Source organism: Heptranchias perlo, chromosome 33 (genome assembly GCF_035084215.1).
Source record: "Heptranchias perlo isolate sHepPer1 chromosome 33, sHepPer1.hap1, whole genome shotgun sequence".
NCBI lineage: Eukaryota > Metazoa > Chordata > Chondrichthyes > Hexanchiformes > Hexanchidae > Heptranchias > Heptranchias perlo.
In genome coordinates, this window is record NC_090357.1 from 5537176 (window position 1) to 5561100 (window position 23925).

The 23925-nt window shown below is 44.5% G+C and overlaps 1 protein-coding gene across 1 annotated transcript; it reads right to left on the minus strand.

Annotated features, from left to right (window-relative positions):
- Window positions 1-957: 957 nt before the first annotated feature.
- Window positions 958-22691, minus strand: htr3b (5-hydroxytryptamine (serotonin) receptor 3B). Its single transcript, XM_067970713.1, has 9 exons — window positions 22655-22691; window positions 17732-17889; window positions 16650-16694; window positions 14530-14639; window positions 13368-13537; window positions 6904-7061; window positions 5822-6032; window positions 1821-2030; window positions 958-1226 (listed from the first exon to the last, which is right to left on the minus strand). Exons 1-9 carry the CDS (start codon window positions 22689-22691, stop codon window positions 958-960), a joined length of 1368 nt encoding a protein of 455 aa, XP_067826814.1.
- Between the last annotated feature and the right edge of the window lie 1234 nt (window positions 22692-23925).

Sequence of the window (23925 nt, forward strand, 5' to 3'; positions counted from 1 at the left end):
CAGGTTGGGTTAAAATTAACCCCTTTGCATTGAGACCACTCATCAGAAACCTGAGAAAGGATCTCGGGTCGAAACATTGAGATGTTTAGGTGTGGTCGGGCCTGCTGTGTATTTGTACCATTTTCTTATTTACTTTAGCCTAGAATGGGAGATGTCTTCAAGCAGAAAAAATGTGAAAAAAAAATCCCAAACGATCTTGAAATCATTCTAACCAGATTTGGGGATCATTGTCAGGCTTCCCCTTACATGCATTTAATGCTGAACGGTTTAATTGATATATTCGTACAATATTATGTTTCTTTCAACATGCATCCTGATGTGCAATCCGTTCTTCCATCAGGTTTTAAGGTATTTAAGGACCTTTTAATGATAATTTGAGGTCAAATGGTTAATTCAGAGACTGTAGAATGAAACGACAACACTTGCTACTTGCTGCAAAATTCAGCCGTCATGGACATGCTGGATGTAAATTTAGGGCTGATTTCAGAGTCCACAATGTTTTATTTTTTTGGGGGGGGAAATTTTTGTTTTACGGGATTGAGAGGCTGTGGAAGTCGGAGAATCTGCAAGGGGTAGCAGATAGACTATCCGCCCCTCACAGATGATGATGCCGTGACATAGAATGGTACAGCACAGAAGGAGGCCATACTGCTCATTCATGCTTGTGCTGGACATACTGGTTGATCCCCCAATGAAGTGAAGAGAGGAACTGAGCAAGTGACTTACCAGCATCCCACAGCGCCTTGATTTAAGAACAAATGAACTGCTCAGACTTGACTTACCCTCCCGAGAGGGTAAAACCAGCTTACCTTTCTCTTTATGGCTGGTTTCTTTCCTGAACTCCAGTTGGCCTTAATTTTATTGAAAGGGGCAAGAAAAGTCTGAATGGTGCAATACTACGATGAATGGCAGTTTTGTTGGTTCAGTCTGCAGTCTCTGAGCTTTGACTCTCGAGGACTAGGGATAACGCCATATCATCCAGAGGGTGCTCATTGTAACTGCATAAACTCCAAGTATCAGCAAATACACACGGAAAAGGAACTTATCAAATCTGTAACAAAATGCCAGCCAGTCACTCTTGGGGTTGCTTGCATCATCCAGCTGGTGCAAGCTGAACTTGATTGAGGACATCTCCTCAAGTAACTCTTCCACCGGTAGCTTCTTGGCCCCCCTGTCGGGAACTTCCTCTCCCTGTCGTGCAGGAATTTCAGTTTCGCTCTCAGAAACTTTATTAAGAGGAAACACAAGAGCGTTTAAATAAATGTCGAGAGTCATAGGAACATAGGCACAGGAGGAGGCCATTCAGATCCTCGAGCCTGTTCCGCCATTCAATTAGATCATGGTTGATCTGTATCTTAACTCCATCTACCAGCCTTGGTTCCGTAACCCATTGCCTAACAAAAATCTTATCAATCTCAGTTTTGAATTTGTCAATTGACCCCCCCAGCCTCAACAGCTTTTTGGGAGAGAGAGTTTCAGATTTCCACTCCCCTTTGTGGGAAGAAATATTTCCCGACATCACCCCTGAACAGAGATGAGGAGAATTTTTTTTACGCAGCGAGTTGTTATGATTTGGAATGCGCTGCCTGAAAGGGTGGTGGAAGCAGATTCAATGGTAACTTTCAAAAGGAAAAATTTGCAGGGCTATGGGGAAAGAGCAGGCAAGTGGGACTAAATGGATAGCTCTTTCAGACAGCTGGCACAGGCACGATGGGCCGAATGGCTTCCTTCTGTGCTGTATGATTCTATGATTCTAATGCGGGGAGTGGGAGAAGCAAAAAGGGAGAAAATTTACAACAATAAAAGAATGCTGGTCTCACCCCTGTCATCGCAGATTCCGCCCTGGGTCTTCAGTGATGTACACAGACTGTCTCTGGTGCTCCGATTGGAAGAAATAACCTTAGCGAGGCAGCAGTTGGAGATAACAGACTCCAGCTCAATGTCCTCATTCATGTTCAGGAGCTTTACAATAAAAATCGATTCAGCTAAACTGATCACAAGCAGCAACATGCAGACAGCAAAGAACACTCCTAGGGAAGAGCAGATGAACACCAGACATTTGCTTTTAGACGAGCATTGGAAGGTTTATACTTATAATCCAACATTTTTTTTCCTCCTTTTCCGTTCAGAAGCACAAAACCCAAACGGCCCAGATCTCACACCGTTCTCTGACGGAGACTATGTCTGAGTACCTTAGGCTGCCAGCCCCTAGCACTCTTTGTAACTATCTGGCAGGAGGTGAGTGAGAAGGGTTCGAGGTGATCATCCTCGTTCTCGGTAGGAAGCTACCTGGTGCCTCACCCCCAATCCCCTCAACCCGTGCCCCTCCCTAACGCTATGGCCAGCGTCGGAAACTCAGCGTTTGAAAAATTGGGAGCTTGATTCTGCGTCTCGCTAATCTACATCATGGATTCCTGTCCTCATGTCCCGTATAATCAAGCCCTCATTGTTGTATTATACTGCGCAATGAATTCCACATTTTTCAAGATGCAGGATGTTAGCGCTGGGGATGGGACTTTTCCACTTTGGGCTCCCAATAAGAAGCCTTGCCTAACGGGATCACGCATTGGAAATTTGAGGCTCCTTGCCTGAACATAAACATTGGAAAATCGCCGCTCTAATGTGAGTAAAACACACTCTCAGGTCAGTGTAGCACAGTCAGATGGAGGGTGAATTTCCCATTACTCTTTCCCTCGCCCGCTACTGTCATTTTTCCATTTTCCACATCTGCGATCCCGTAGACTGTCTGAACGAGATTGCCAATTTAGTGCCCAACTAGGGGCAGCGGTTCATTGTGGGCTCCTGCCTGTGTATTCTGTTATTGCTCTCAACACATCTTTTTTGACTTTAGCAGACGTTTTAAAGCTCGGGACCTAACGCACGGTTTACCTGAAGCCTCTCCAATCTAATTGAATGGCTTTTCTTTTTACTTTTTTTTTATAAACACAAAGTCCTCTACTGTTCAGAGGGGCGCAATATTGTTTTATTCAATGCGCAGTCCCGAGGACTCCCGGCTGGAAGGAAGTGGGGGGGTGGTGGTGTTAGGGTGTGGGGGCGGGGTGGGTGGGGGGGGGTTGGTGTTAGGGGGCGGGGGATGGGGGGTGGTTGGTGTTAGGAGGCGGGGGGATGGGGGGTGGTTGGTGTTACGGGGCGGGGGATGGGGGGTGTTTGGTGTTAGGAGGCGGGGGGATGGGGGGTGGTTGGTGTTACGGGGCGGGGGATGGGGGGTGTTTGGTGTTACGGGGCGGGGGATGGGGGGTGTTTGGTGTTACGGGGCGGGGGATGGGGGGTGTTTGGTGTTAGGAGGCGGGGGGATGGGGGGTGTTTGGTGTTACGGGGCGGGGGATGGGGGGTGGTTGGTGTTAGGGGGCGGGGGATGGGGGGTGTTTGGTGTTACGGGGCGGGGGATGGGGGGTGGTTGGTGTTAGGGGGCGGGGGATGGGGGGTGGTTGGTGTTACGGGGCGGGGGATGGGGGGTGGTTGGTGTTACGGGGCGGGGGGATGGGGGTTTCAGTACAATCTGAATTCTATACAGGTTAAAATGGTGGCTGCAAACAGTAGTGAGAACCTGAAAAAAAGACTGAGTTGGAATCAATGTAAATCAGGCAAAGGGTCCTCGGCGACCTGGGACGGACTGCGTACTTGTAGGTACAGTGCCTGTTACACAACGGGACAGCAGTAACAGCCAGGAGGTCCAAGTCTGCACATAATGGGAACATTCTATGTCTGATTTTTTTAAAATCAAATGAAACATTAAATAATTTCAGCTGTCTGAGAGAGAGGCTGCGCTCATTCGCTCTGCAGAAAGAGGCACGAGCTCATTCGCTCTGCAGAAAGAGGCACGAGCTCATTCGCGCTCCTCTCCAAAACCATAGCCCGGGGCACGCACTCGGTGGCCCAGTTCCAGCTCCAAAACCACCGCCCCCCCCCCCCCCCCCCCCGCCCTCTTCTCCTTCAGCGGCCGCAAAGCTGCTAATTAAAGGGGCAGTGCTCACAGGGCTGCGCACGTGCTAATCTCTGCAAACAAAAAACACCTCTCTTTAAAAGGCACAACACACCCTTTTAATACTCTTTTTTAAAAGTTGTCAAACATCTTGAGTGATTTCGCTTTTTCCCATTCAAGAGGAAAGTGTATTTTTTAAGAATTCCCGCAATAGTATTTTTAAATAACTACAGGGATGTTGAAATGTATTATTATCAGGACCGCTGATTTACAGTAAGTTATATATTGTTTTATTATTTATGTTCTTATGAGTCCTAAGAACATAAGAAATAGGAGCAGGAGTGGGCCTGGCTGAGTGAGCCTGCTCCGCCATTCAAGATCATGGCTGATCTTTTACCTCAACTCCACTTTCCCGTCCTATCTCCATAATCCCTCGATTCTCTTAGTGTCCAAAGATCGATCAATCTCAGTCTTGAATGTACTCAACAACTGAGCATCCACAGCACTTTTGCGTAGAGAATTCCAAATATTCACAACCCTCTGAATGAAGATATTTTTCCTTATATCGGTCCTAAATGGCTGACCCCTTTTCTTGAGTCTGTGCCCCCTGGTTCCAAACTCTCCAGCCAGGAAACAGCCTCTCAGCATCTACCCAGTCAAGCCCTCTAAGAATTTTATATGTTTCAATGAGATCACCTCTCATTCTTCTAAACTCCAGAGAATATAGCCCCATTCTACTCAATCTCTCTTCATAGGACAACCCTCTCATCCCAGGACTCAATCTAGTGAACCTTTGTTGCACCCCCTCTAAGGCAAGTATATCCTTCCTTAGGTAAGGAGACCAAAACTGTACACAGTACTCCAGGTGTGGTCTCACCAGAGCTCTATATAATTACAGCAAGACCTCCTTACTCTTATACTCCCACCCTCTTGCAATGAAGTCTAACATGCCATTTGCCTTCCTGATTGCTTGTTGTACCTGCATGTTAACTTTTTGTGATTCGTGTACAGGGACACCCAAATCCCTCTGATTACCAACATTTCTTAGTCTCTCACCTTCTGAAAAACATTCTGCTTTTCTATTCTTCCTACCAAAGTGGATAATTTCACGTTTCAAGTTTCAGGTGCTGATTGTCAGCGTGGCTTCAGCCTCATGAATAATATAAAAATGAAATCACGAAACAGTTTGAAAGAATGTTGCTTATGTGGATCAAATCTCATCTGTCAAGTCGTAAGGAAGTAAACATGGACAAAATATACAAACGCTGGAAGAGAGGGAGAGACAGAAAAGCATTCGAACCAGAGACAGTCACCCTCTTGTCCATCATCTGGCCTGTCATCTACAGACTCTGGGTCTCGATCAGGATGTCCCCTTTCCTCTGGTGGCAGTGTTTACTTCTGAAATTTCTATCACCAGTTTTGTTCAATTAAAAATCCCTGACAGCTCGCCTTGTTACAATTATCCATTATGTTGCGCATTTGTTCTGTTTGTTATATACCCTGAATAACGTTTTCTAAAAAGATCTGCTATTCAAAGTTGTGATTTTTTTTTTACGGCAGCTTTACATCGGTGCATAATCCCACATTCGTTCCGCACATGGCGGAAAAAAAATTAGAGGGAACATTGATTGAGACTGACCGAACCCATTTCACATAAAACCCTCACGGCCAGCGAAGAGAGCAGGTATTCATCTCATCGTCTGGGTAGAATTGGAGCTGATGTCTCGGAGGTCGAAAAGCCAATGCCTAACTCGTTTCGACTATCCCAAACTTCACTCGCACAATACTTTTAAACACAGATATAAACCGCTGTTCATTTCGCTCTTACTGTTTATTTTAAAGAGAGGCTTAAGTTGCGGAAAGTAAAGAGCACGTTACCAATGAGAGGAGTTTTCACTGCAGTAGCAGGGAGATCGTCACTCAGGTTCATTCGGAACACCGTGTATCCGAGCAGGACGCTGGATTTGCAGGTGATTCTCCCACTGCTGTTCGGAGGCAGCAAGTAGCTGATCACATCGACGATCATCAGAAATATACTGGGCAGCAGCAGGCTGACCACGTAGAGCAGCGGCCTACGTCTTATGACAACCTGCAACAACAACAACTTGCATTTATATAGCGCCTTTAACGTAGTAAAACATTCCAAGGCGCTTCACAGGAGCGATAATCAGACAAAATTCGACACCGAGCCACATAAGGACCTATTAGGACAGGTGGCCAAAAGCTTGGTCAAAGAGATAGGTTTTAAGACGCGTCTTAAAGGAGGAGAGAGGGGCGGAGAGGTTTAGGGACGTAATTCCAGAGCTTGGGGCCTAGGCAGCTGAAGGCATGGCCCCCAATATTGAAGCGATTAAAATCGGGGATGTGCAAGAGGCCAGAATTGGAGGAGTGCAGAGATCTCAGAGGGTTGTAGGGCTGGAGGAGGTTACAGAGATAGGGAGAGGCGAGGCCATGGAGGGATGTGAACACAAGGATGAGAATTTTAAAATCGAGGTGTTCATGGACCGGGAGCCAAGGTTTGGGGACCAAGAGACGTCCTGATAGGGGACTCATGCCTGGTCTTCACTGCCATGAGTTCTGCTGAGGCATTCCAAGGATGTAAAGGGAGGGATTTCCCTGGGGAGGCTTGGGTACTCCCCCACCCCCAACATTCCCCAGTGAAGGGGGCTCGGGGTCTGGGGGGGTGGAGAGGACAGAAGACCACCCATGGTTCCCCTGACAGATAGTTTGACAGTGGAACTGTGATCCAGCCTGTTTTCTGGGTGTAACTGTTAACATATGTCCTCTCCAGCCCCAGGAATTCTGGCACCTTTGTATTTATAGACTTCCTGGTGGTTTTGAAATTGTTCGCAGTGAAAGTATTAAAAACATTTTTTTTGAAAACCGGAAAAAAATTTGGCCGTCAAATGTAGCCATTCTTTATGTCCACAGATTTAAAGTGTTCTCTCAGATCTACTTACGTTAAACTGAATTTGAGCATAATCCCTGCCTTCGTCGTGCATCCTTTCATATTTGGAAGGGATGGAGAGGAGTTCCCATTCGCCATCATCTAAAAACACCCTGGTATCATTCTCAATCTCTTCAAAGCTTCTCCAAAACTTGAGATTGACATCATTTACTGCAAAGTAAGGAGAAAGGGGTGAGGCAATATTGCTTTATAATGACCGACATATGTGGAATGTTCCTGCAAGCTAGCTTTTCAATATTTTCTCGCAATTTTTTCCTTCTCTTCTCATGAAGGTGTTGACTCTTGCTGGTTCCATAGTTACTAGCAGCCACCCAAGTAGCTATTCTTCAAATAAGAAGGTTAAGGGAAGATCTAACAGAGGTGTTCAAAATTCTGAGGGATTTTGATAAGAGTAAATAGGGAGAAACTGTTTCCACTGGCAGGAGGGTCAGTAACCAGAGGACACAGATTTAAGGTAATTGGCAAAAGAACCAGAGAGGAGATGAGGACACTTTTTTTATGCAACGAGTTGTTATGATCTGGAATGCACTGCCTGAAAGGGTGCAGATTCAATAGTACCTTTCAAAGGGAATTGGATAAATTGGAAAGGGAAAAATTACAGGGCTATGGGGAAAGAGCAGGGGGAGTGGGACTAATTGGATAGCTCTTTCAAAGAACTGGCACAGGCACGATGGGCCAAATGGCCTCCTTCTGTGCTGTATAATTCTATGATACCAAGCCTAGAATTAGAGAGTGTTGGCAGGACTTTTGACCATAGCAGAGGCATCACAACCTAACCCAATCCTATCCTCACCCAATGTCTACAGCTTAGAATGTTTTCAACATGAACAGAGCTCTGGGTAGCAAATGAGCAGGAAGCCCTCCCTATCTCAGGGTTTCCTTGGCTAATCATAATGCAATTAAAGTTGCTCCTGTTGAGAACAGGATTGGGCTTGGCCATATTACCTCCCACTGTCAAAAGCCAACGTCCATGGGAAAGGAAGAAAAGAGAAAATTGGAAAAACAAAATAATTTAGTCAGTGAGAAAATAACCAATGGGGCCTTTCCTGACATTGGATGAGGGAACTCTTTTCATTAGAGCTGAGATGATGAAGAGATCTGATAGAGGTTTACAAAATTACGAAGGGTTTTGATAAGGTAAATAGATGAAAAGCTATTTCCACTGGTGAGTGAATTGGTAACTAGAGGGAATAAATTTAAGATCGTCGGAGAGGTTAGGAGAATTTTCTTTATGCAGAGTTTTGTTAGGGTTAGAACATGAATGCCCTACCAGAAACAATGGTGGAAGCAGTATCCATAATAGTTTTTAAAAGGGAAGTGGATAAATAGTTGAAAAAGAAAAAAGCATTAAAAGGTATGGAAAAGGGTAGGAGGATGGGACTAAGTGGATAGCTGTTTCAGAGAGCCAGCACAGGCATGATGGGCCGAATGGTGAGCTTCTGTGCTGTAAAACTCTGATTCTATTAAACAGTAGATTCAGTTCTTCCCCTAAATATTTGTCGGTCTGACTAAGTTGAGAAGCATAGAGTCCATTTTGTGAAGCGTGTTGTCAAGACTATTAAAGGCTCTTACATCAATAATTCGAGAGACAAGGGGAAAGCAGACATCAAGAAGATAGCTTTCTGGGGAGAACAAGCCAGACATGAGGTATGACTTTGTGATAGTCTATCCATTACCTATCTCTTCGCATCTGGTCTTCATAATGTAATTAGTATCCCTTCAAACATTTACATTAAAAATGATCTAATTAAATATCTTATTTTATGATCAGTTTTCCACTTCCATTTCTATAAGGGATGTATCCATTACCTTATCTTTCTGGTTTACAATCCATGGCACTTACACTGTAACCAAATCTAGATTACAGGTTTTAAAACAAATGCCGCAACTTATTCCAGTCAGTGTTTTGTTTGTGAGCGCCCGGGCAAACTTTGCCAGGGCCAATGTACGACAAACAGCCCATCTGGATTTGTACAAGGCTACCATAGCTACAAGGTGGTGATAAAGTATTAGCTCTTTGTTCAATGGCTTAAAGGTCAGGAAAAACTTCATGATTTTGTTCTCCTTGGAAGTCTTGCCTCTGGTCATTTTGCTCCCTCAAGAAATTAAACAATTAAAAAAATATCCACCTATATGTATTTAGCAGCAGCCTCCGTCAAGAGCTGGGGAGGGAAGGTGATGGTGGGGTGGTAGTCTGAGGCAGGGGGAGCCGTGACTTGCTTTGTGAGCTTTCCTGCTCCTCCTAGCCCCACAGGGGGAAGCTTTAGACTTCTCTGAGGGGCTTCTTCTGTCTGCAGACCAGTTTCCAATCTGCTTCTGCTGAAACTGTAGTGATTTCCCGGTTAAAACTGCATCGAGATCCTATTGATGTAATGGGACCGCGGGTTCGCCTAAATTTTTAAGGCTCTGGCCTGCTTTGGGCGGGCGCCTCATCCGCCTGTAAAAACCCTGCAGATTAATGTCGGGATTTGAGGGAGTAAGTAAGCTCGTTCTTAACTGCCCACCAGGTGGGTGGGGTTAAAACCTCACCCCCAAATCTTTCCTGACCACACGAGGTCCATTTAATTAAAATTGGCAACACCCAAACCAACCTCAAATCAGGAGAAGTCTCAGAGCTCAAACTGTTGGTGAAAATGTGAAAGCATTTCTAACACCAAATTATAGTCTTCCTAACATGTTTTTAAAAATGTTACAAAGGAACTTCATTTTATTATTGTATGTGACTGTATGTGTGCTAAGGCAGAAATAATGACTTAAAAAAACCTTGGTTTTGTTGACTATTCCAAGCAGAAAAGGTACTTGCAGAATTTATGGCCAATTTCCTTTTGCTCTACCTCCCATTTTATTGGATACAAGGATAAACCATGGACTTTATTTCAAACAGTTTATGTACAGCGTTGGCTCATTTGCTGCTCTCCAGCCTCCAACAGGAGCTGTGACAATTTCATGCGCCCATGTGGAGGTAATTGTTCAGCCCGTGCTGTAGAGAGCGCTATACCTGGAGTAGGTATCTAACCTGGCTGCACGAGCTCAACGACCCATCTTGTCACATCTAGAATCATGAGCCCCGATATTTATGGGGAGACAGGGGGGAGGAAAGCATGTCAGCGGACAGGAAACCCGGAGGCGAATTTAACGGGCAGGAACCTCATTAGAAATTTTTTTTTGCTCTATTTTTCCGCCCAGATTGAGAAGCTGGCCGGGAAAGCCTTCTGTATCTATTGTCCTCTCCAGCAGCTTTTGTTCCTTGAATAAAACAAGCAGTTTCATCATAATCGAAGGTGTTAGGACATCTCCCAAATGAGGCAGAGGATTTATCCTGCGTCCGAAAACTCTGCCGACTTTTTCTGACATTGTAAGTGTGTCTTCTGATGCAATGAAATTAGAAATTGATTACTTTTCTGAGAAGGTGGGTTTGTATCGGAATAAGTAATGGCTGTTTCAAAAATAGTTGTTAGAAATGTGCGCTCATAACCTTATATCAACACAGCACAGTGAGTCTTCTGCAGAATTTACAGCTGTCTTGGAATATTAGTACTTACCTGATATTGTACAGTTGTAACATTCATTATTTTTGCTGTTAAAAAAGATCTGTCGTCTAATAAGTGCCTTTTAGCAGTATCTGAGAGGGGAGGTGATTTAATATTGTGGCAGGCAAATACAGGTTTAACTAATCACTTAAGTGCGTTCTTAGTGCATCTGTGTCTTCAGTAAACAGCACAGCGTGGCTGTTCCCAAACACTTCCAGTGGGATTGCTTCAAGAAGGGGAGGCAAGAGTTAAGTGTATCTGGACAGGTGAGTCACTTCTCTATCATAGCCACCAAGTCAACAGCACAAAAGTTGTAAATGTCGTGGGTTGTTTTCTACACGTTGACATTTAAAAATAATCGTTTGTTATAATTCTGAGATAATGAAAGGAATAGCTGAGCTTAAAGGGTTTGGACAATATCAAAAGCTTACAAAAGCAAAGCCTGGGGAATTTAGAACTTTTATGCCAACCCATAATTAGAATACGGTCTTACATTCAATCCCTGATATGTTTTTTTATATACACACACACACAAATGGGGGAAAAAAAGATGGGGGGGGGGTGGAGATCGCAGGGGGAGGGGAGATCGGGGTGGGGGGGCAGGGAGATTGCGGAGGGGAGGAGAGATCGCAGGGGGTTGTGGGAGATTGGGGGTGGGGGGGACGGGAGGAGAGATCATGGGTGGGGCCCGAAGATCGCAGCAGGTTTCTCTCCTGCTCTCCTTGACCCATAAGCAGAGTTGGAAGGGCACTTACCTGCTGGATCCGGCATCTCTCGCCTCCCTTCAGCTGCCAGGTTTCCTGAGCCCTGGGAAACCCGGCCCGCAGCCGTTAAATTCAAATGGCTGCCAAAATCTGTGGAACGGAGCCTCGCTAACATATTATAATCACGGACCCGCCTCTCCAGAGCAGGTTACTTGGACGCCTCCAAACCCACCACGATTAAACCAGAAGCGGGTTGGGTCTCGCATTTTTACCAATTTAACCCCCCGACCCTGTCCCGCCCATTATGGGCGGTTAAAATTCTCCCCATAGAATCATACAGCACAGAAGGAGGCCATTCAGCCCATCATGCCTGTGCCAGCTCTCTGAAACAGCTATCCAATTACACCCACTCCCCTGCTCTTTCCCCTTAGCCCTGCAAATTATTCCTTTTTAAGTATTTATCCAATTTCCTTTTGAAAGTTACTATTGAATCTGCTTCCACCACCCTTTCAGGCAGCGCATTCCAGATCATAACAACTCGCTGCGTTAAAATATTTTCCCTCATCTCCCCCCAGCTTTTTTTGCCAATTATTTAAAATCTGATTACCGACCCTCCTGCCAGTGGAAACAGTTTCTCCCAATCTACTCTATCAAAACCCTTCATAATTTTGTATCATTAAAGTCAATGGGAATCAGGGGGAAAACTCTCCAGTGGCTGGAATTATACCTAGCACAAAGGAAGATGGTACTGGTTGATGGAGGCCAATCATCTCAGCCCCAGGACGTCTCTCCAGGAGTTCCTCAGGGCAGTGTCCTGGGCCCAGCCATCTTCAGCTGTTTCATCAATGACCTTCCGTCCATCATAAGGTCAGAAATGGGGATGTTCGCTGATGATTGCACAGTGTTCAGTTCCATTCGCAACCCCTCAGATAATGAAGCAGTCCGTGCCCACACGCAGCAAGACCTGGACTAACATTCAGGCTTCGGCTGATAAGTGGCAAGTAACATTCATTACACAAGTGCCAGGCAATGACCATCTCCAACAAGAGAAAGTCTAACCACCTCCCCTAGACATTCAACAACATTACCATCGCCGAATCCCCCACCACCAACATCCTGGGGGTCACCATTGACCAGAAACTTAACTGGACCAGACACATAAATACTGTGGCTACAAGAGCAGGTCAGAGGCTGGATATTCTGCAGCGAGTGACTCACCTCCTGACTTCCCAAAGCCTTTCCACCATCTACAAGGCACAAGTCAGGAGTGTGATGGAATACTCTCCACTTGCCTGGATGAGTGCAGCTGCAACAACACTCAAGAAGCTCGACACCGTCCAGGACAAAGCAGCCCACTTGATTGGCACCCCATCCACCACCCTAAACATTCACTCCCTCCACCACTGGTGCACCTCCCAAACCCGCGACCTCTACCAAGGGCAGCAGGCACATGGGAACAATGCCACCTGCACCTTCCCCTCCAAGTCACACACCATCCCGACTTGGAAATATATCGCCGTTCCTTCATCGTTGCTGAGTCAAAATCCTGGAACTCCCTACCTAACTGCACTGTGGGAGAACCTTCACCACACGGACTGCAGCGGTTCAAGAAGGCGGCTCACCACCACCTTCTCAAGGGCAAATAGGGATGGGCAATAAATGCCGGCTTTGCAAGCGACACCCACATCCCATGAACGAATTTTAAAAAATTACCTTCTAAAAAGAAGATGCAATAATAAAGAACTCACCTCAAAACAAAGCAAGCCTGAGAATTATTAGGACGAGGCTTTGATGGATATCACTGGAGCAGAGTGAGATTGTGAGACCAGCTTTGGGGCAATTTGTATGTGGCCTGTGCCCAGTGACAAGTAGTTAAACTTTATTCTCTTGACTAAAGGTAAAAGGACAGTGTTGTAACTTGGTAGATCAGTGATCCAATCAGCGATGAAGTGAGGGTCAGAAGTAAGAGGTATTTCCTTGTGTGGGAAGGGAACAAGCGCTTGCTGCCTGGGCCCTAAGCTCTGGAATTCCCTCCATAAACCTCTCTGCCTCTCTCTCCCCTCCTTTAAGAAGCTCCTTAAAGCTTTGACCGAGCTTTTGGTCACCTGTCCTAATATCTCCTTTTGTGGCTCGGTGTCCAATCTTGTCTGATAACGGGTCCTGTGGACATTTTAGCACGTTAAAGGCATGAGATAAATGCAAGTTGTTGTTGCTTTGCTCACCTGTATGCAGCCAGCTGCAGAAGGTGAAGGTGCAGTTCTGTTTGTCAAACGGGAAGGTGTAGAACTCCAGAGTGCAGGCAGAGACAACCTGTATCGGCTTGTAGTTTTTAATGGCTCCAGAGGAATTCACGTAAACATAGGGCATATAAGGTGATCTGCCCACGTCAATACTGCACGATAAAAATAACAGCACTCAGTTAACATTTTAGTCAATGAAGAAAACTGAGGTAGGAATTCGGGGTTGTTAACGAACTCCTAGCGACATGGAGGGCCTCAGATATGGTCCAGTCACATTCAAGGCAGTGTTCATGAGATGAAACAAGCCAAGGGACCTAATATGGACCCTTGAGACACACCGACTAGCTGTGCCCCCACAGAACCACTTTTGAGAATAAAATGGATCCAAACTTTTACCCTCATGAAGTTTATAATTTGTCATTAAAAAAATAAGTGGCTGACACAACAAATGTGAAGGCAGGAAACTGAGTATGTGGGCTCTTGATAGAGCCGTACAGCACTGCAATCCCCTGGCCGATGGTTGGCAGTTGGGAGCCAGTTGGGAAGGACACCTGCAGCCAGCCAGTACCATGTGGTGTCAGCTGTGGTTCAGTGGGTAGCACTCTCGTCTGAGTCAGAAGGTTGTGTGTTCAAATCCCCTTGCAGAGATTTGAGCACAACATTCTAGGCTGACATTCCAATGCAGTATTGAGGGAGTGCTGCACGGTCGGAGGTGCTGTCTTTCGGATGTTAAACTGAGGCCCCGTTTGCCCTCTTGGGCGGACGTGAAAGATCCTATGGCACTATTTTCGAAGAAGAGCAGGGGCGTTCTCCCCAGTGTGCAGGCCAACATTTATCCCTCAACCAACATTCCTAAAAAAAAAAATCGATTATTTGGTCATTATCTCATTGCTGTTTGTGGGATCTTGCTGTGCGCAAATTGGCTGCTGCGTTTCCTACATTACAACAATGACTTCATTCAAAAGTACTTCATTGGCTGTAAAGCGCTTTGGGACGTCCTGAGGTTGTGAAAGGCGTGATGTAGATGCAAGTCTTTCTTTTTGATTTTAATGATTTTAAAAAAATCTATTCAGTAAAGAGTAAACAAAAGGGATGAGTTCCCTTATCTGCTGTTCGTAAAACATGCTTCACCCCAGTTACTTACAATTCTTGAATTATTATGTCAGGGATCCAGATAGTTTCAACAGGCAGGGAAATTTCATTGATGCTGTCAAAACTTGTAGGATTCCATACCAGGAACTCATCCATCCAGATCTGCAGTAAGAGTACAAGGAGGTCATGTGAGAATGCACTGATATAAGTTGATGTGGGTATTCTTTAGATTAGGCTGTTGAGGAGCAGAGGCTGTGGCTGCAGAGTGTTGGTCCTGCGGGTATCAGATGTGCCACCCTGGGGGGGGGGTGTGGGGAAGGCGGGGGGGATCAGGCGAAGCGAGGCTTGGGAAAAAGTGGTCTCCAGGGTTGCTCTACCCTGGCTTCGAGTTGCAGGGGTGTCACAGGCAAAGCGAGCTGCCTGTCTCTCAGCTCGATTGGGTGATCTAAACAAAGATGGTTCTTCATTACACTGGACTTGCACCTAGAACATTCCACAGGGCGAGTTCACAATATTGGCCATACAGCTGGGTGCAGGGTGTTGAATAGGAGAAATTTCCTACCTCCGGTCTCTCTACATGACCCCTCGCCACACACACGGACAGACACACACACACACACACACACATATATATATATATGTATATATATATGTATATATATATATAAAAGTCAAAAATCAGGGGGAGTTATCCTTTACCTTCATGCCCCCAGCTTAAGGATGGCATTGGGCAGGGAACCTGGCAACAGGTCAGCTGATGCTAGTGACTAGTAGGCCATTGGTAGGGGCCTGGCAACAGGTCAGCTGATGCTAGTGGCTAGTCTGCGATTGGCAGGCAATCACGGGCCATTGGCCCGGATCGCAAAGGTCCTAAATTTAATTCCTGGGCTGTGCTGCGTTGTTTGATCTCGCCAGGCCAGCAATGTGTTGACTAGAATTGACCTCGGTGTCAGATTTCCTGATCTTGATCACTATCCGGTGACCTCTGCTGCCAAGTGTGTGCGTATCCCACTCCAGAGACTTGAGCACAAAATCTTGGCCAACACTCCAGTGCAGTACTGAGGGAGTGCTGCGCTGTCGGAGGTGCCGTCTTTCGGATGAGACGTTAAACCGAGGCCCCGTCTGCCCTCTCGGGTGGACGTAGAAGATCCCATGGCTCTTTTTCGAAGAAGAGCAGGGGAGTTCTCCCTGGTGTCCTGGCCAATATTTATCCTTCAACTAACGTCAGTAAAAGAAATTATCTGGTTGTACCCAGTGTTCTGGCCAATACTTATCCCTTAACCAACATCATTAATGCAGATTATCTGGTCATTATCTCATTGCTGTTTGTGGGAGCTTACAGTGCTCAAATTAGCTGCCGCATTTCCTACAACAGTGACTGCACTTCAAAAAAGTACTTCATTGGTCATAAAGCACTTTGGGACGTCCTGAGGCCATGAAAGGTGCTATATAAATGCAAGTCTATCTATTTGGTACTGCCAGGCACTACTGCATTTAGCATGGAGACGGGGAATAAGAGAGGCAGAGAAATAAAGATACATTATCAATGGAATATTCAAAAAATACATAGGGGCCCATAATGCTGTGGCCCCGTAATATTGGTCGTGGAGTAAGCCCGAGGCTCATTCCCTGCGCAATGCACTCAGTGAACTCTAGGAAGTGCCTAGATAGTTGAGGAGCTGGTTTATGACTGCGCGTGAGGCTTACCAAGACCACAACTTATATCGAAATGAGGCCAGAGGCACGTAATGTGACTGGAACACCTGGTCAGCGCTGCAGATGCTCAGCACCCATTAACAACGCACTCTGGAGCGGAGGGCCCGATTTCACAATTAAGATTGTTCTCCTGGGTGGCTCTCTCCTTGGAATAAGGTCACCCAGGAGTTTGGCCTCCAGCACTCAATTCTTCACAGGGGTCTTTGTTTTTAAAAAAAAGAAATGTTAATTGCTTTATGGGCAGCCGGCCGTCCTTCTATTGGTGCTAGCGCCAAGTACCGGGAGCACAGCTGGAATATATAAATGAGCTAATATTGTATTATTGGGCAAGGTCAGCCTGCGAGGTGCAGGTGTAGCCAGTGTACGATCTGCCGCAGTACCGACATCACTGTACTGGGACCGTGTTATAGGCCTGTTGGTGATCAATAAATTCGCAATGTCTGATATTGTTCATACCTGTCGGTACCAGACATTTGTCTTCAGTTTTTGGTTCTGGCCATCCTGAAATAACAAAAGAAGAAATGGACAGTTATTAGAGCAGGCACATTATACATTCGAATCCATATTTATGCAGATTTTAGAAACATGTTCCTGAATATCAGTCAAATCATCTTTAATTTTTGAAACTGCCAGTCAAAATCTGATAAACACAACTAGCTTTATCAGAAGCTGTTGCGATTGTATTATAATGGTGCCTGAGTCATTGACCCTATGGTGTCAGCCGTGGCTCAGTGGTAGTGCTCGTACCACTGAGTCCAGAAGATCCATGGGTTCAAGTCCCACCTCAGAGACTTGAGCACATAATCTAGGCTGACGCTCCAGTGTAGTACTGTGGGAGTGCTGCATTGTCAGAGGTGCTGTCTTTCAGATGAGATGTTAAACTGAGGCCCTCTCAGGTGGATGTAAAAGATTTCAGGGCACTATTTTAAAGCAGAGCAGTGAAGTTCTCTCTAGTGTCCTGGCCAATATTTATCCCTCAACCAATAACACTAAAAATATATTATCTGGTCATTATCACATTGATGTTTGTGGCACCTTGCTTTGCATAAATTGGCTGCCGCGTTTCCTACATTACCACAGTGCCTACACTTCAAAAGTACTTCACTGGCTATAAAGTGCTTTGGGGCGTCCTGAGATCATGAAAGGTGCTATATAAATGCAATTTGGTTTGGTGCCATGGGATCTTTTACGTCCATCTGAGAGGGTAGACGGGGCCTCAGTTTAGCATCTCATCCGAAAGACGGCACCTCTGACAGTGCAGCACTCCCTCAGTACTGCGGTGAAATACTTCAGGCTAGATTATGTGCTCAAGTCTCTGGAGAGGGATTTGAACGTACAGTCTTGTGACTCAGAGGTGAGAGTGCTGCCCACTGAGGTTGGAGGCAGACTGGGAGTAGCCATTTTGTGAAATCTCTCCCAAATCACATCACAAATGTGCAGGACTTCACCATGCACAAAATTATACACAAAATGGCTGCACCCAAGATCCTTCTAACCACAATTAAATAAGAAAAATATCTTTAAAGGTGAACACTTACCACTTCCAGCACAGCGTGAAGGATGAAGTCGATGTAAATGGTCGTGGGCTGTGTCCAGTTTTTTACTGGTCGGACTCCTTTGTTATAGTTTTTCAGTAGTTTCTCTGTCAGTTGATGCAGTGTTGAGTTCTGAAGGGATGCACTGTGAGCAAAACTTCCTGAAAATAACAGAGCATGTGAAAAATAACGCAGGTCACACGTACTGAAAAATATAGAATTAGGGACACAAAGAAGTTGCTGGATGGTGCTTAATTTTTGCACTTAGGATATTGACTCAGAATTCCTTCTGTACTATTATTACCAACAGTTTGACTTCAGAAGAACTGAATACTGGGGGCTCGTCCTACAGGCAGCCAATGCGATAACGCTTGCTATGTGCTACTGCTCAAGACAAGATTTCTACCCCATAGAATTCCCCCTGAACCATCACTGACAGGTACTAACTCATAGAGCTCTTTGTGTTCCATCGTTAATATTTACTGACCAATACAGCTCCTCCTGTCCCAACGACTAACAGATACTGACCCATAGAGTTCCTTCTGTCTCAAACCCTGAAAGGAACTGACCTGTCCCAACTACTAACAGGTACTGATCTGTAGACTTGTTAGCAAAACTGAAGCCCATGGGATTAAAGGGGAAGTGGCAAAATTGAAGCCCGTGGATTAAAGGGGCAATGGCAGCGTATACTAAATTGGCTAAGGGATGGAAAGTAGAGAGTAGTGAGGGACGGTTGTTTTTCAGGTCCTAGGGATCGGTATTAGGACCATTGCTATTTTTGATATGTATTAATGACCTGGACTTGAGTATGAAGGGCATAATTTCAAAGCTTGCAGATGACACAAAACTCAGAAATATAGTAAACAGTGAGAAGGATAGTAACAGACTTCAGGAGGACATAGACAGACAACAACAACAACTTGCATTTATATAGCGCCTATAACATAGTAAACGTCCCAAGGCGCTTCACAGGAGTGATTATCAAACAAAATCTGACACCGAGCCTCACAAGGAGATGTTAGGACAGGTGACCAAAAGCTTGGTCAAAGAGGTAGGTTATAAGGAGCATCTTAAAGGAGGAGAGAGAGGTAGAGAGGATTAGGGAGGGAATTCCAAAGGCTTGGGCCTAGGCAGCTGAAAGCAAGGCCGCCAATGGTGGAGTGAAGAAAATCGGGGATGTGCAAGAGGCCAGAATTGGAGGATCGCAGAGATCTCGGAGGTTTGTAGGGCTGGAGGAGGTTACAGAGATAGGGAGGGGCGAGGGCCATGGAGGGATTTGAAATCAAGGATGAGAATTTTAAAATCGAATCGTTGGTGGACTAGGAGCCAATGGAGGTCAGCGACCACAGAGGCGATGGGTGAACAGGACTTGGTCCAAGTTAGGATACAGGAAGCAGAGTTTTGGATGAACTCAAATTTACGGAGGGTGCAAGGTGGGAGGCCGGCCAGGAGAGCATTGGAATAGTCTGGTGAAATGGATGGACATACGGCAGATGAAATTTAATGCAGTGAAGTGTGAAGTGATGCATTTTGGAAGGCAAAATGAGGAGAGATAATATAAACTAAATGGTACAATTATAAAGGGAGTGCAGGAACAGCGAGACCTGGGGGTGTATGTACACAAGTCTTTGAATGTGGCAGGAAAAGCTGATAAGGCTGTTAAAAAAAGCATATGGGATCCTTGGCTTTATAAATAGAGGCAGAGAGTACAAAAGCAAGGAAGTTTTGCTAAACCTTTATAAATCACTGGCTAGACCTCAGCTGGAGGATTGTGTCCAATTCTGAGCACCACAGGATGTCAAGGCCTTGGACAGGGTGCAGAGCAGATTTACTAGAAAGGTACCAGGGGGATGAGGGACTTCATTTAAGTGGACACACTAGAGAAGCTGGGGTTGTCCTCTTTAGAGCAGAGAAGGTTAAGGGAAGATTTAATAGAGGTGTTCAAAATTATGAAGGGTTTTAAGAGAGTAGATAGGGAGAAACTGTTTCCACTGGCAGGAGGGTCGGTAACCAGAGGACACAGATTTAAAGTAATTGGAAAAAGAACCAGAGATGAGGAGAATTTTTTTTATTCAGTGAGTTATTATGGTCTGGAATGCACTGCCTGAAAGGTAGATGGAAGCAGATTGAATAGGAAGAGCAGGAGAGTGGGACTAATTGGATAGCTCTTTCAAAGAGTCTGCACAGGCATAATGGACCGAATGGCCTCGTTCTGTGCTGCGTGATGCTATGGTTCGATAGAATTTCTCCTGTTCCAAGCACCAACAGGTACTGGTCTGTGCAGTTTTTCCTATTTCAGATACTTAAAGGGACAATTCCTCCTGCCTCAACCACTGATAGGAATTGACTTATTGAATTATTGTTAATTTTTTTATTGCAATAATAAATTTTGCTCACAGGTCTTCAGGTTACCCTGCCAGCCTCGCTTGTGGTGATATTTATTATATCAGTTGATGGTCATGACATAATCCTTGTTTTAGATGCTCATTTAAGGCCCATCTCATTCAAAATCAATTTTCAGCACTTATTCCCGTACCACAATGGCATGTTAATGGCTGCATGTTAAGGGCCTGATTTCCAAAGTAATTATGTCTCTGCAGGGCTGTTTGTAAAAGGGCACTTACTGTGCAAATGATCCCTGTGGAGATTTCCCACTTGGTAATTAATGTTTAGATCATAGGGCTGCAGGACTGTGTAGAATTTTCCAATGGGGAGAGATGACATGGAAACAACAAGATTTTCTCAAAACTATTGTGACTCCCTGAGTCCCTCTGCCTTGTAACATTAACCTGTGAATGGCTATTTTTTGCTGGGGAGGGCAGGTCTGAGTGGAATTCTGTCTGTTTTAAATACTCCCACAATATCTATCAGGCAAAAATGCAAGAAGAAATATAAGACCCAATTTTCCAAATACATGCACTACAGAATGTAGAATTATGGAAAGTGTGTTTGTGATTTCCTGATCTACAATCCTACGAATGAAGCTACATGCCAGGGGAATCCATTTGGAAAAATTGCTCCTATAGCGTTTATGGTCACTAATGTATTCTGTTTCCACAGCAGTTTGGAGAGCTGAGACTTCAGGCATCAATTCAAAATGCATGATGTTTACTTTCAGAATCTCTTTGTCTGTGTCATTCTTTAAATAGACAATTTACACACCTTTCTTAATAAAAGTTGTGGCGATTGAGATCCTGAGAAAGAATGAGTTGGAGTATGAGATTCAAGAATCAGCACAGGAAGGATGCAGCAAGGAGGAAGAAAGGCTGTATGTGGTTGGAGCTCAAGAGAACAAGACAGGAAAGTCAGAGGAGCAATCATCACAGTAGAATTGATAAAATAGAGAGAGGCAAGAAAAGTTTTGCTAGAGAGAAAGAAAGTTACAGATGAATTGAAAGAGGTGAGAGTTTGTAAAAACTTATCGCAGGAGGTATTTACTTAAAGATCGAGAATGCCAGGGTTCAGGCATTTGAATCGATGTCTGATGTTTCAGTTCTCCAAACTGTGGTGGGAACAGGATATAAATTCCGCCCGAGTATACTCAGATACAACAGTATTGCAACTGTTAAGAGAACACAAAGTAATTCAACTATAGCAATATGTTACTAAAGCTGTGGCTCAAAGGGTAGCTTTCTTGCCTCAGAAGGTTGTGGGTTCAAGTCCCACTCCAGAACTTGAGCGCAAAATTTAGGCTGACGCTCCCAGTGCCAGTAACAGCAGGAGTGCTGCATTGTTGGAGGTGCCGTCTTTCGGATGAGATGTTAAAACGAGGCCCCTCTCTCCAGTGTACGTAAAAGATCCCATGGCACTATTTTGAAGAAGAGCAGGGGAGTTCTCCACGGTGTCCTGGTCAATATTTATCCCTCAACCAACATTACTATAACAGATTACCTGGTCATTATGACATTGCTGTTTGTGGGACCTTACTGTGCGTCAATTGACTGCCGTGTTTCCTACATTACAACAATGACTACACTTCAAAAGTACTTAATTGGCTGTAAAATGCGTTGGGAAGTCCTGAGGACATGAAAGGTGCTGTATAATTGCAAGTCTTTGTTTCTTTTTAAAACAGTCCATCACCAGTAGCATGAAACTTATCATTTCTCTGTATTGAGAAACTTGGGCAAAGAGCCAAGGTTGAAAAGAGTAGGAGAGAAGACAAGATAATTCATGAAGTGGTTAAGTGGCCAAGCTTGGGTTTTAAAAGCCTGTAGATTGTAATAGGAAGGGATAACTGATAACATAATAATTATAGTAAAAATAACACTCTTCCTTTAAATGCAATAAAGAATTGAGTCCCCAACTCAACGTGAGCAGCAGACTGACTCCTGGACAACCCATGTTTTCAAGTATTTGTTGTGCTTTTTGCAGTTATTGAACTGCTTTCGTTGTCAATATAGAGACATAAAAGTTATTTCGTTCCAAATGTTGTCATTGTCTGAAGCTTGTAAATTCCCTTTCGTGTGAGAATGCAACATACTTTACAGTGCCTGTAAAGTACAACCTATCTGTAATCTGTTTCAATGCAAATTCTTCCGAAGTAGAATTGAAGATGTATAATGGAATCACAGGAGGTAACTTTATTTACAAAAATCTGCACTTGATTTATGCAAAATATCATCTATTAATTTAAAAGCAACAAAATGCTGTTTTATCAAAATATTTTGAGCTATGTTATCAAATACATTTTGGCCAAAAAGTCCTTTCATTTGTATTTTTCCCCCAAAATAGCACCTAGTAACCGTACCGATAAAAATCATCCTGTCGCAATGACAAAAGCATTCTGTACTCTGCATTGATGCGATTGTTCATCAGGAGGGGAGGAAAAATCGGTTGACTGCAGCTTTTAAAAGGCATTAATTATATTTTTCAAAATGCGCATTCACATTCATTCACAAAGTTCAGAGATAGAGTCGAAGAGCTTACCTGAAAATAGGCAGACGAGGAACAGAAACAATGCCATTTCCTTCCTGGAGGAGTTGGGAGTTGAATCTTTGCTGCTTTCCAAATATGCAATGAAACGCGGTGAAAATTATCTACCAATTCTGGGCAGGCTGACCTTTGTAATGCTTCTTAAGTTTAAACAGCAGCCTGGTTAATTAATCCCAAATACCATGTTAACATTATCAATCTATTTCCTTCTGTGACGATCTGATCCCTGATATTATCTTGATGCAAAAGGCCAAAGCTAGGAGCGATTTCCTGAAAAGATTTTAATTTGGACCCCAGTTTTCTGACTGTAGATTGCAATTTGATTTTATTGCGAGTGAGAGAAGTTAAATAGATAATGGTTTAATGGGAGTAGATCTCCTGGGATTTGTAATACCTACACTGAGCAAACGTAAACACATATAATACTTTCCCATTGCTGTCTGTTGTCAGGCATAATGTAATCATTCAATCACATGAGCCTTGATCTCATTGAATGATAGATTAGGCTTGAGGGGCTGAATGGCCCACTCCTGTTCCTATGTCGTCCCTGACATTATTAATGCTCGGCATTTTCACCTGTCACCTCTCTGGGTTTGGACCGGAGAATTTGTTTTTTTCAGTGAGTTGTCCAGAAATTTCTAGAATATAATTCGGACGCTAACCTGCCCTCTGAAATGGCCTAGCAAGCCTCACAAAACTGGCAAAGTGGATAATAAATTCCCTCTTTGCCAGCGACTCCCACGTGCCAAGAATGAATGATTTTTTAAAAAAAGAGATTGTGATTTAGGAGGCATTTATTGCTGATCATCTCCTACATTCTCTGTGATCTCCACAGGCACATACACCAGACCTCGCTGAATTTACCTTAAAACGCTATTGCCTTCTGTGCAACCTGTGATTTCAGTGACCGCACCGTTACGGTTTAATGCCTGAATAAAGATAGTACAAGCACATTCGAAGGTGAACTTCAGCGATCAGAACGTCTCCCCTCTGAATTAATGAGGCGTCAAAATGGATCACTTCGAGAGGTGGTTTTACCCAACGCTCTCAGAGCTCCAGGCACAATCCATTGCTATTTTTCCTGGCTGTCCTGTATGGACATTTCCCAATCAGTGGGAAAAGTCCGTCTGCCAGAAATAAGATTCACAACTTAAAACAATTGCATGTAGGAACTGCTAGACGACAAAAGAACGAGATCCATCTAGTTTGCCTTCTAGCATCCTGGTAGTCGCACGATACAACGATAATGGAGTTATTGACTAATC